General features: G+C 46.4%; 1 protein-coding gene across 6 annotated transcripts in view; it reads left to right on the forward strand.

Annotated features, from left to right (window-relative positions):
* Window positions 1-1726: 1726 nt before the first annotated feature.
* The window catches only part of DGKH (diacylglycerol kinase eta), a 165872-nt gene continuing 154076 nt past the window's right edge, over window positions 1727-13522 (forward strand). The window contains exons 1-2 of one of the 6 annotated variants that reach the window (XM_074329334.2): window positions 1727-1743; window positions 10366-10569. In XM_074329334.2, the coding sequence (XP_074185435.2) occupies window positions 10378-10569 (192 nt within the window). In that variant the 5' untranslated portion in view covers window positions 1727-1743; window positions 10366-10377. Of the gene's footprint in view, window positions 1744-3321; window positions 3559-3579; window positions 3839-8256; window positions 9705-10365; window positions 10570-13522 lie in introns of those variants that run through there. The other 5 variants (XM_074329332.2, XM_074329336.2, XM_019749798.3 and 2 more) reach the window with 5 other exon arrangements.

The raw sequence follows: 13522 nt of genomic DNA on the forward strand, positions 1-13522 counted from the left end.
TAAGGGTCACTGCTAAGAATTGAAATGGAATGTATAAATTCCAAATCAGCAGACGTGTTTAGAAAAGGGAGTAAACTAAAGAAAATTCAGTTAATAGAATAGAAGGTAAGCAAGGAGAAGAAAACAAAGGAAAGAAATTTAAATAAATATGAAATGAGAGGGTGGTAATAAATCAAAAGATGGTGATCATAATGTGACAGAAACTGCTCGTTTTCACCAGAATCTATTTCTGCCTTTCACAGTAATAGAATTGTGGTTGGGATGTGGCTGGCCTCGTTTTCCCCACTCCTAGCTGTGGGCTGTGATCATGTCACTAAGTCCTGGCCAATGGGATCTAAGCCCATGAGAAGTGTGTCACTGTGGATCTAAGCCTAAGAAGTCGGCCTGTGTTCCTTCACACCTCTTCTTTCCTTGAGCTGGAGCTCCCTAACCAGTTTCTACCAGGTGGGTAAAGGTAATGCCCCAGGGGATGGCATAGCAGGACTTCTTTCTTACAACAACCTTTTACCCTAATTAATATACATCATAAATGAAAACTCATTAAAATAGACTGCTAAAAGGCAGAATAATATTGAAATTCTACTGTCAGGTACATGACACACTTAAAACATAATGACTCAGAGTGGTGGAAAATAAAGAGATGGAAAGATATATACTGGGCAACTACTAACAAAAAGAAAGCTATTGTGTCATACAAAATAGAATGGAAGCTGAAAAAAACAATGGACAGATAAACACGTGATATACTTAACTAGGCAAACTGGGTTATAGTCCTGGCTTTGTGATTTGTACAGTGGAACCTTGAGCAAATTGCTTTATTCTTTTCTAGTTTCAGTTTCCATCTCTATAAAAGATGACAAGAATATATTAGTGGCAGAATTGTGAAAACTAACTGAGTTGGTGCATGGAAACTGATTTTTCTATAGCCATAAATGCAGTAACAAAATTCTATCACATAATTTATTCACCACTTACTGAGCACCTACTATGAGTCAGAAACTGTCCTGAGAACTAGGAAGATAGAGGTAAGTCTGTTATACTTGTCATCAGAGAGGTTATACGTAAAAAAAAAAAAAAAAAAAAAAGAATGCGTTTAATAAAGTCTTCTAAGGCATTATGATGGGCACATTTAGTCTAGAGAGTGACCAATTTGAACCTGCAGTGGGGTCAAAAGATTGCATCAGGAATGTGACTCTCATGTTGAATCTTGAAAGATGAGAGGAAGGGCATTCCATGAGAGGGCATGAAATAAAAATTAGTGACATGAAAGGGAGCTACATGTGAGGAACTCAGAGTGTTTTATGAGACTGGAGAAATAGATACTAAAATATTAGGACTTCATCCCATAGGCAATGGGGAGACATTTGAAGGGCTTATCCAGGGAATGACTCCCTCAATTTTGTATTTTGGAAGGCTTACTTTGGCCAAACAGTGAGGGATGACAGGGTTAGAGGTACCATTAGTTTAGAGGCCGTGAGATTAATAAGGAAAATAATACAGTGTTTCAGGGGCAAGAGCAGTGAAATGGAGGGAAGGTGATAGACAGGAACCTCGGGCGAGGGAGGGGTCAATGGGAGAGAGAAGGAGGAGCCTGGGACAGTGTTCAGATTTCTCCTTGGCTGGGTGGATTGTGGAGACATTTACTAAGAGAACGAGACTAGAGAGACAAGCCAGCTGGCAGGAAAGTTAACTTCTGTTTCAGTCAAGCTTAAGGTCCGTGGGACGTCTGAGTAGAAATTTCTGGTAAGAAATCGCCTTTCCAGAGCTGGAGAGCTGGGATAGGGATGGAAATGTATGAGTTAGCACACGGTTGGTAGTTGAAGTTGGGTGTGGATCTGGGCAGACCAGGCGGCATTAGAAACAGACCGAGGGCAGAGTGGGCACTCCAACATGGAAGAAGTGGCAAAGGAGCCGAGGAGGACACGGTTGGAGAACTTGGAGACTGAAGTGTCACAGGGGCCAATGGAAGGGATAGTTTCAAGGAGAAAATTCTGGTCCCCAATGGCAAATGTTGCCAGATGGGTTAAAAAGAGAATGGGGGTGGGTGAGTGGGTGAACCCAAACCCAACGGTTTAGATTTCTGACGCCACAGATGACCTTTGTCAGGGTCCTCTCTGGGAACAGGAGTCGTTGCCACAGAAGTTTTGCAGAGAGGAATGAGGGGCAGCTTAAGAAATGGATGTGAGATCAACAGGCATTTATCTCCCAAAGAGCTTGGCTGTGAGGTGAGGACCGGAGGCAGACTGCATCAAGCAAGCGTTTGTCATTTTTCAGTTTGTTTTTTAAATGTGTGATTTGTGTTTGGCATGATTAAGGGCCATGGGAAGATGCTAATAAAACTGAAGGGACCTGGAAATCCAGGAGAGGGAAGAAGCTGTGAAAGCCCATCTTGGATTGGAATTAGATGGAAACCGACTTAGATGCCAGAAAGACGATCAGGAAAGCTATCTGTAACGTAGTCAGAGGGCGGCAGAAGGTGACTTGCAGTGTATTGAGCATACACGGCGGGCCAGCCCCTTTCCCTAATCTGAATGAAGTCCTGGAGTTGGAAGGCAGACCGACTCCTTAGCGGGGTTTCTTTCCAGGAAACCGTTAATGATGAAAAATGAATAAAAGAAGCACTTTCTCAAGTTTAACCCTTTTTGCAGATGCCAACCGATCTGCAGGCTTTTTAACATCACGGAGAATAAACGATCCCTGTCGCAGCTGGTTCACGAGCGGCTCTGGGGTGGTTACTGCCCTGCTGGGTTGAAGCCGGTCACTGTCCAGTGTGAGGTCGTTTCAGCCTCGACGCCTAGAGGAGGGGAGGTGCCTGCAGCGCAGGCAGCGGGCTTTTGGAGGGATGCGGGCGCAGGCTGCCGGCACCGGGAGAGGTCGAAAGGGAGACGGGCGCTGGGAGACGTCTCTCCGGACTCCAGACCACCGCCGCTCCTATTCCCAGCGCGTCCGCCGGCCAAGCCCAACCTTTCTCCGCTGACCCGCCGCGCCCAGCGGTGGCGCGGCGCCCGACCCGGGCGAAGGCCGCTCCTGGCCGCCCGGTGCCCTTGACCACCCGGCGGCCGCTTTCGGTTCCGCGCCTTATAAGGCCTGACAGGAGGGTCACGTGCGTCCCAGGCCGCCCGCCGGGAGGAGGGGGCGGCAAGGGGAGGGGCGGGAAGAGGGAGGGAAAGGGGAGGGAGCCGGGGGCGGAGGAAGGAGCAAGGGGCGGGTTCTGCGGCCGTGGGAGGCGGCGGCGGCGGCAGCCGCGGGGAGCGGACCGCGCGGAGCTGGACGGAGGAGGAGGAGGAGGAGAAGGTGGAGGAAGGGCCCGGAGCGGGGGCGGGAGAGCGCAGCGCTGCGGAAGCCGGAGACCGCGGGAGGGCCGGTGGCCGGCCCCGCTCGGGAGCCGGGGCGGCAGCGACAGCGGCTAGAGGACCTCAGCGAGGGAAGCGCATCCAGCGGCCCCAGCGGGGTCCCGGGTCCGCGCGCTCGGGCGGCCGGCTGGCGCGGGCGGGCGCGATGGAGCCGCAGCACGTGCGCCCCGCGCCCGGCGCCCGCAGCCCGGCCTGGGAGGAACCGGTGGGTACAGCGCCCGCGCCCACCCCCTCCCACTTCTCCTCTGCTCCCCCCGCCCCGGCCGGGTTCCGTTCAGGAAATGGCCCGGGATGAGGTCCCCAGCTGCTTCCCAGCCGGGGCAGCGCTTCCTCCGCCGCCCCGGCTCCTCCTCGCGCGCCTCCCGGAGCGCCTTTGTCCCGCCAGCCGAGGTTCTTCCCCAGGGGCCGCTGATGACGGCCCTCGGAGGACCGTTTCCGCGCTTCATAGACTTCTCAACTTTTCACTTGATTTGAGAGCGTAGGAGGTAGGGCGGGGGAGAGGAGAAACCCAGGCTGCGGGGTCAGCGTGTGCGGCTGGGAGGAGACCGGGTGTTCCCTCCGGAGACCGCGCCCAAGCCGTCACCTGAGCGCGCAGGTTCCCGAGGACCGGCGCTCGGGGAGGCTGAGCGCCGCCGGCAGCCTGGAACCACGCCTCCGACTCCTGTTCGCCGCCAAAGCCCCGGGCTTTTCTAGGGTTCAAGGGTTTTGTCAGGGATGCACGGGAAGCTAATCTCGATTTCGCTGCACCAGTAACGCGCAGGTTGGGTAATTTTCGGGACCGAGAGTAGCATGTGCGTGTGTATTGTGTGTGTGATGGGGGAGGAGACGCGGAGCGGGTGGGGGGTGCTTTGGATGTGTTCCCTCAAACTCCTTCAACTTCCTTCCTTCTCCAAACTCGGACAGTCAGAACCACCTCACCACCCTCCAGGGACTCTATTCCGGAATCCCAGTCTCACTCAGAGCTCTGTAAGCCTGTGTGGGCTGTCTTTTCCCTGCCATCGAATTTTGGCTCTCCACGCCCTGCCTCGATGTGTGCTACTCTGTCTTGGTTGAAATTCTTGAACCTATCGGAGAAGCCTCATCCGAAATTTCCGGGCTCACCAGTGTTCTGTTCAGCGTGTTCAGATGCTCTTTGCCCAGGATCTCCGTGTGTCTGCTCAGGCTGGCCCCCTGCCTGCTGAGAGCTCGTAGGTCAGGTGCCAGGCGTGGTTCTCCTTTTTCTTTTCTAGTATGTACACTCTCAGCTCCTTTGCCCAGAGTACGTTTCTCTGCTCCGTCTCCCGACCTTTGAGAGCTGTCCTTACACTGATCCTTCTGTATCTGCAGCTGTCTTTCCTTTTTGTAAATTTGAACGTGTTGTAAGGTTGCCCATCTGCTCCTATTCTGTTGTGTTTGTCACGGGATTAAATTATTCTTGAAATTAAACATCAATTTGGTTTTGAATTTTAAATCAAAGATCATTGAGAACTAACTTCAGTGACCTGTTTTTGTTACTTTTTTACTTTTAAACTTTCCTATATGCAGTCCCTTTGGACCCGAAGACTTCAAACCAACCCCAATCACAATGGAAAATACTCAGTTATATGTATTTTACTTTAGGGTGCTAATCCCAGAACTACTTTGTGGCTAGAAATATAGAGAGAAACTTTCCTTTTTTTTTTGCTGTACATGTCAGAGACAAAAGTGAAAATGCTTATTTATCAGCTTTTAAACTATAGCTAATAGAAATGTATAAATTAGCTGTGAGACTTTATCCAGACTGCAGAACTCGCCTTAAAAGTTAGATTTATTTTCTTCACATACCGAAGGCCTTTTTATTTACTCAAAAGATATTTTATCCAGTACCTACTATGTCCCAGGACTGTCAGATGCAGCCATTAAGAGCAGATCCTCATATCCTCACGCAGCCTGCATTCTTGACTAAACAGAATGCCTTGCTTCCTGTATGTTAGTGGTTTACATTCAGATAGGCCAGAAGGCATCCTCAGAGATCTCAGGTATGTGGCATAAAATGATACTTGTGATAGTGATTTTATTTGAAACTCTGTGGCCATACATATATGACCACAAAGTCTACGAACTAATAAAGGTAATTCTCATTTAAGCTATTAAGAAAAGATAAGTTATCCAAATCACTGAAAAGTTACATGCACAAGGAAAATGGAAGGATATAATAGGGGGAAAAATGAGTACTTAAATGTTCATTTTAGACATTTGGAGCAAAAGAAGGAAATACCAGGTTAATCTAAATATGTTTTGAAGGTGTACAATATTCATTAAAATCAGGTATTCTTGAATTTTTCTTGGATCAGTGATCCCTTTAAGAATCTCATCAAAACTATGGACTCTCTTTCTCCAAAACATGTACCTATGAAACCAGCATCTAAAAATTTTAATAAAATTTCAAGGGAATCAACAGATTTCCTGAAGCTGGATCTGTGGACGCTGAAAGACCTTGAATTGAGAACATCTGCTTTGACTAGGACTCAGTTTTGCAGTTATTTAAAGTCTGCTGTTTGGATTCAAATATAGGTAACTTTAACACTTAACTATAAAAGTATACTTGTTTACATTTATGCAGAGGAATATCCAATATCGAATAGGCGAGCCTCACATACAACGTCACATACAACAGCATACATATAAGGATTCACTCCTTCTCTTTTGATCTAAAACAAGATGTTATGATTCAGACAGAAGAGTAAACATAACCTTGGAATTGATGCTGAGTAATAGTAAAAGGAACAGCACTTTTTGCTTGAAATGTACCCATGTGTGGGGCTGAGAGGCAGCTAGCTGCTGGACTCATGACATTCTTATAACTGAAGATGAAATGATCTTATTTAGTTAAATGGGGTATTTAAATAATTACTCTAGCTAGGGCATTGGGCCTGAAAGTAGGTGAGCACTCAGGTTTCTGTATTTTCTTTAACGTTAGCTTCAGAATGTAATCAGATCAGTGGAAATAGGGGCATTACCTAAATTTCTAATCAATGAAAAATATTTTGGCGGTGGGAATAGGTGAGTACGAAGATACTTAGCCAAACAACTCTTACCCATAGATAATAGCCTGGGGGCAAAATGGGTCGTTAGAATTCTAGCCAAAACTTAAAAAGTGTGGGAGTATTTGCCAAGTAGTTCTTAGTGGAGTAATACTAAGGTACATTATACTTACTAAAATTTGTTTTTGTGTTCCAATGATTTTTATCTAGTTGGCTCTGATGAGACTATTCAGAACCAATGGAAAATCAGGAGGGAAGCATTTCAAAGGAAAAAGGGCCAAGATATAACAGAGATTTTAAGTATATTTATGGATTAGGTCTAGATGATGAAAGGTTTTTGGCGTAGGTGCAGTTGATGTCACGATTAATCTCAACGTCTTTCTCATTTAAGTAACAACTAAGGCAATTTTAATAAAGTTTTGAATACTAAATTCTAAATATGCAACAGAGAGCTTATGATGGAAGCAGTTCTAAAGTTTGAATGAAAGCAGGCCTGTACTTGTTCAGACCTGCAGCGTTCTTTGCATGGTTCTTGTTGGTTAGGGATGTCAGTCCTAGATCATGAGTTTTTAAAGTGCCTTCTTGGGTTCTTCAGGATACAAATGTAGACTTCTACATGTTTATGATATAAGATTTAATATGAAACCTTTGAACATGTGGGATTTAAAAGTTGCAAATGGATATTAAACCTCTTTTGTTAGGAACAGTGATCAATAATAATAGAATTCAAAATACCTGTAGGTAACATGCTAATATTCATAAAGTTGGTATGAGGATGAGAATTGGCTGTGACATGTACATCTTCAGTCTATTTTTTCCAGTGGGGCAGGAAGCACTAGTCAGTAGAAATCTAATTTTGTGGTAGCTTCCCTTTTTATTTCATCCTGAATGCAGTGTCTACATGGCTGATGTCCAAATTTTTAATAGTGTGTTTGTGATATGTTATGTTCCAAAGATTTCAAAGTAACAATAATAAAACAAATATGTAGGACACATCTAAGAAAGTATTTGAAAATCTGAAAACATCAAGTAAGGAAAAAGTCAAGGAACTCTTGTAAATCAAAGAAATAATGTAATATACCACATATTTGAAATTTGTTTCAGTTGCCATTTTTGAGCTATATTAAAACGGTTGAAAATATTGAGCTCTTGACATTGCTGTTATATTTTTAAGGGGAGTGGACTGCATCGCAGGTATACAATATACAGATTGGATATTCATTCTGGAAACTTCTAATTTACACGTAAGACCTGCAAAGAAGCTAGTGGGTCAGGTACCATAGAGATTACTTGAAACATTCTCCTCAGTAGAGATGATTGAAGAAGAGGGATTTTCATGAGCTGCCTTTTGTAGGAAGTGACATTCCTTCATTTGCCTACACAGTATTTTCACTCTGAGCATTGTGTGTGCCAGGAACATTGTGGAGCAGGCTAAGACTCACTGTGCTTTCAAAGTCACAACGAAATATTAGAAGTTGTTACAGGAATCTTTGAAGAGCAGGGAGGGATAACTGTAAGGTTCAATTTTTATGAGGTAATGAAGACCTTTACGTTGAGTTATTAATTGCCCAGCTCTTCCACTTGAAACTATTTTAAAGTATCTTTAAGCAATCACTGTTTGAATCAGAGTGAGAAATATATTCAGTCCTCTTCTTAAGATCACAGAATGAATAGGCATGGGCATTAAACAATGCCTTTCAGCTTAATTACTCTGCCTGGATTCTGGAAAATGTTACTATGTAAAGACTTAAAAACCTGAAGTGTGAATAGAAACATGATAATTGAAAGACTAACTTTTGTTATATACCTAGTGTGGTAAAGTGAATAGAGCATTAGAATGGTAATCACATGATTTGACTTTGGTCTCAGCTGGTGATTTGGGGCCTCACTTTCTTTACATTAAAAGAGGTCTGAACTCGGTTTATTCTTTCAAAAGGCCCTTTACTACCATGTTTCCCCGAAAATAAGACCTAGAGAGACAGCCAGCTCTAATGCGTCTTTTGGAGCAAACATTAATATAAGACCCGGTCTTATATAAAACCGGGTCTTGATAATATAATACCAGGTCTTATATTAATGTTTGCTCCAAAAGACACATTAGAGCTGATTGTCTGGCTAGGTCTTATTTTCGGGGAAACACGGTAGGTGTTCTTGTGTACATTGCAGAACCATTGGACCAAACAGCTAGTTTAGGATCAAGGCCACTGTTTTGATTAGTTCTTTTTTTCTCTTAAAGAATTCCCCTCATAGCAATATGTTTTTTGTAGATATAGAATTTTAAAGAATTCCACTCATAGCAGTATGTTCTTTGTAGATATAGAGTTACATATTGCCGAGCTATAGGGCTCTTTTAAGTTTATTTTGCCCAACTCCTTCCCTTCCTGTAGAAGACAGCTGAGGCTGGAGAGATGGCGTCTGTCAATTGGTAATACATGGCAGCAAATATGCTCTTTGAAGATTCAAACTAACCAGTACATTTTACACTTTAGTGAATTGAATCTACAACGTGGATATAAAGTACTGGATTGCAGATCTTTTAGAACTGTTAGTTCTGACAATCATTAATGACAGTAAGATTGCAACTGAAAAACAACAACAACCCAACAGATTCTTAGTTTGGAGGACCCTTAAAAGGTCATGTCAACTGAGAAAATACGAATGGATCCTGAAAGGCACGAACACCCTACAGCGATTACTTTCCAGAAAGTGTAAAGGGACTCCACCGTCTGGCAGAGACCTTTTTTGCAGTACTTAAAAATTGAGCTAACATCAGTTTGGAGTTCTCTGGATGAAGAGGAATCTGTCATTTTTGTATCTTCTCCCTCAAGCCCTCCCACACCTGCACGCGTTCTTGGACGCTGTGCGTGCACGACCCGCCGCGAGGCTGCAGATACTCGTGTCCGCTTAACAAGCTCGCTGCAGACGACTTGTGAGCGGTGGCTGCTGCCTGTTGATCCCATTTCCTCCTGCTCTAGGCCGGGTTAGGGAGTGGCTCTCCCAGGACTTCCAGTGTTTTCGTGCTCGGGCACTGATATTCACAGGGCTCCAGTGCATTGTTTTCTTCCAGGCAGTCTCGGTTAGCGCTTCAGCTTAGACCTTTATTTTGCATTCTGTCGTCTTGGGCTGCGTGTCCTCTCTTGTTTCTGCGCTCTCTCCACGCCCTTCCCAGTTTCCTGTTAGCCAAAAGGAATCGCTCTTTCTGAACGAAAAGTTCCCAGAGCCGAGTGGAACCTCCCGGAAAATGCTCTTCTCTTCCGTGTGCGCCGGATGGGGGTGGGGGTGGGCCAGAAACTGAACGCCAAGGTTGGGAGCGCAGGAAGGACCCGGACCCCAGGCGGGGGCGGGAGAGGTATGGGTCGTCGGGGAAAGGCTGGGGGGGTCCTGAGACAGACCCGGGCAGCGCTCGTCTGTCTTGGGGGAAGAGGGCACTTTTATTGGGGGATCTGTGCGGAGAGGCCCAAGCCTCCCAGGAGCGATTCCGGGTCCGAGAGGTGGCGGGGTGCACCCCAGGGAGTCGGGAGGAAACCCTAGGCTCCCTGTCTACCCCAGGGGCCCTCTTGCCCTGCTGCCAGTGAGCCGAAGGCGGGAGCATGGCCACTGCCGGACCTGCGAGGGGTGGCCGCGGAGGTTTCTCGTCTCCCCCGTCCATCCTGTGGACCCCAGGCTTTAGGGGAAGTTGGAGGTTATCCCGTTCTCTGTCACCCCCATCTTCTCGATCCGCGCTGGTCGTATTCTGGGTCAGGACCCCTATACCATCCCGAGGTGGGTGCGCAGGGGTCCCAGGAGGGCCGGGCTCCACGTCCATTGTGACCACCGCGTCTGCCGCTCTGGCCCGAGCCGCGCGGAGGAGCCCGGGGGCGCCCGATCCCGGAGACCCTGCCTCGCGGGGGCCGTTGGAGGAGCGGAAGATGGCGGCGGCCGCTAGGCTCGGGGCTCCCGGCGCGGCTCGGGCTGAGCCCCCCCACTGACGGCCGCCGCCGCCCCCGCCGGGCGGTGCTGTGTCCCCGCAGGAGTCCGAGAGGATGGCTGGGGCCGGCGGCCAGCACCACCCACCGGGGGCCGCGGGAGGAGCGGCCGCCGCGGCCGGCGCCGCGGTCACTCCCGCCGCTGCGTCGGCGGGGACCGGAGAGGATTCGTCCGACAGCGAAGCGGAGCAAGAAGGACCCCAGAAACTGATCCGCAAAGTGTCCACGTCGGGGCAGATCCGGACCAAGGTGAGGCGGGCCTGAGTGGGGCGTGGAAGGCGGGAGGCGCGGCACCCGGAGCCGAGAGAGGTTGCCTGGGGCGCAGGGAGCGCGCCCGACGGTCCCGGGAGCGTGGAGAGCGGGGCGGGGCGGGGCCGGGCCGGGGGGCGGGGCCTGGGAGCGGGGCCGCGGGCAGGGATCCCCGACCGCGAGCGGGAGGCCGCCGGGGTCGGCTCCCGGGGAGCTCGGCCCGCAGAGCAGGACGAGAAGCGAACCAGCGGCTCGGCGGGAGCGTGGGAAAAAGCCGAGGCGCTGTTGCGAGTTCCCACTCAGGGCACTTAGAAGGCGTGGCTTGTTGTTTGTCCTCCCTGCGGGGCAGGGGTTGGGTAGAGTGTGTACGTTGCGCAGGGAGAGGAGGGCTGGGGGACCAGCGGCGCTGCATTGCCCCGCCGCTTTCCCTTCTCGCGGGCAGCAGCCTGGCTCTCCCCTGACCCACTAAGAGTGAGAGGTGGGTGGGCAGGTGACACCAGATAGTCCCTTTGCCTCCTGCTGCCGTTGGGAAGGCAGAAGCCACGCCAGCGCCAAACGATGCTGACGGTTATCCTCACCCAGCGGCGCAAAGGGCAGGCCGAGCTTCCCCTCGTTTCTCGCTAAGCGCCCAGTTCAGATCTTACACACCCAGGGTTATTTTTAACAATGAAAAGGAACGTCTTTGTACTTTATGGAGATTAGCATGCTGTTTTACCCTCATTTATGTAGCAGGTACTGCTGACCTGTTAAGGCTCAAAGTTTGAGTTTTCATTTGATGGTGAACAATACGTAGCAAATGCTTACCACTGAAAGATTAGTTATATGTTCTAATTTTCATCATAGTTTAAAAACCATCCCACGGAAAGTCGGTTATCACTGGGAACCTTTAATGAGGAGTTTGAAAAAGGGAACTAAAAATCATTAGATTTGTGTGCTCTCTTTAAAAATTAATTTGCAAAAATGAATTTATTCTATACCTGTTCTTTATGAGAATTTGTTTTTCTAAGTTTGTAGACCCCCTGTATAAAAACAGAACCTTAATTATATGCCTTTGGATTCATGTTTGTGTTAGCCTGCCTCCTTATTTTCTGACATAAAGGTGTAAGCACACAGAACTGTTAATAAGATTGCAGTTAGTAAGGATTCAAGGATTATTGCTTCAGTCATTGTTTTTCAGGGGCACATCTTGTAACTGCTTTTAATAGTGACATTTTTGAATTTTATAGACTTTGTGATAAATTAAGGATACGGGGTTTAATGTGTTTCTAGAAGATTAAGGCAAAACAAGATAGGGATGTTCCAGCAAGTGCCTTTAACAATTGAAATTTAAATTTTAAAGAAGTTCATAAAACTTAAGAATGGGCAAAAAGGTGTTAAAAAATGGTATATTTTGTATATTCATATGAAATGGTTAAAACCCCATGCATACTTATACCAGGATTAACTAGTAAATTTAGGTGATTTGAGAGAACATTTAGAGGTGGCTCTAATTTGAATTGAGTAAAGTCAAACAATAAGTTTGTCAGGAGTAATGCCAAAATTTGTAGAATTCATGAACGTGAGCTAATAGATAAGATTATACTCTTTAAATTTGGTATTATCTATGGTTGGGGCTAAGCATGTTTATTGAGACTCAGAGGAAATTAAAAAAGCACATTTAGTGTTAGTTTTCCATTTAAGTTTCTAATGAAAACATTGAGCACATTTTGCCATGGTTTTAGATTAGAGACCATTACATGACGTGTTCCCAAGATGAACTGAATTTCAGAAATTCTGCATTTTACATTAGCTTGTATAAGTGCATATAAGTTCATTAGCATTTTCATATGGGACCACCTGAGATCAGGGCCTAAAATGGCTGAGACCAATGAGCCTCAGCCTCCTTGCCTGCCCCATCCCCAGTCCAGACTGTTCACCTACAGTACAGGTTTCATTAATTAAATCACCTTGGGGCATATACTGATTCTTTGGGAAGAGGGTGAGGGTCAGTGATAGAATTCATAGAATGAGAACTGCTAAATTTAATATTGGTTCCCATTTTTCATTTGTGATTGGGATAAGAGTTAAGGGAAACCATCTTTAAAGAAAGACGTGTACCCACTTGATCCCCTCCATATGTATGTAAGATGAGAGAGCCTGGAGAAGAGGCCCCAGGACTAGCACAAGGCCTAGTGGTTTTCAAGACGGCAGTGGCAGTTCTTGCTCCTACATCCTGAAGATGTACCATGGGGCCACCAGGTCTGACAGGTTGTGGTTACTGGTGGCATCTTTGATCCTGGTTGCGTAGCAGCCTGGGATACACACATATACACTGGTGGCATCTTTGATCCTGGTTGCATAGCAGCCTGGGATACGCACATATACACATGCCTACATGTGATGTGGATATGTGCTCTTCATAAAGTATTTGTGCATAGATACACAGAGGGCATACAGCGGAGTATGTTACATATAGAGATAAAAAATATTTGTTACATGACTGTACATATTACATACATATAATGTTATATATATATGAATAGGATTGTTAAAACATAGTGCTTATTTTAGTTTCCTTTAAGACCCTTAGGATCACAAAGCTGTTTGGTATCCAGTTTAGCTTTGGCGTGACAGAAGGCCCTTTATTGAAGTAATTACCTTATTTCAAGTGTCCTTTATTGTAAATACTGGTTAGTGTTTTAAATAATTTGAATGTTAGTACAGAAAGTTAATTGTGGCATTTGAAAAGTATCCGGACTTTTCTTAATTGAAAAAGTGTTACATGCATGTAATAAGACATTCAAATGGTGTGAGAGGATATGGGAGAGTATCCAGTGAAAAGGAATCTCCCTCTCATCCCAGACCTTCTAGTCTCTGTTGACATTTTCTTGGTGTGCTTCCAGAAAATTTTTATGCTCATACATATATTTCTTCAAAAAATAGTACTGGGAGCATTCTGTACACATGTTGTGTC

The sequence above is a fragment of the Rhinolophus sinicus genome, chromosome 16, assembly GCF_057876585.1.
Source record: "Rhinolophus sinicus isolate RSI-liver-muscle chromosome 16, RSI-T2T, whole genome shotgun sequence".
In the NCBI taxonomy this organism is placed as follows: Eukaryota; Metazoa; Chordata; class Mammalia; order Chiroptera; family Rhinolophidae; genus Rhinolophus; species Rhinolophus sinicus.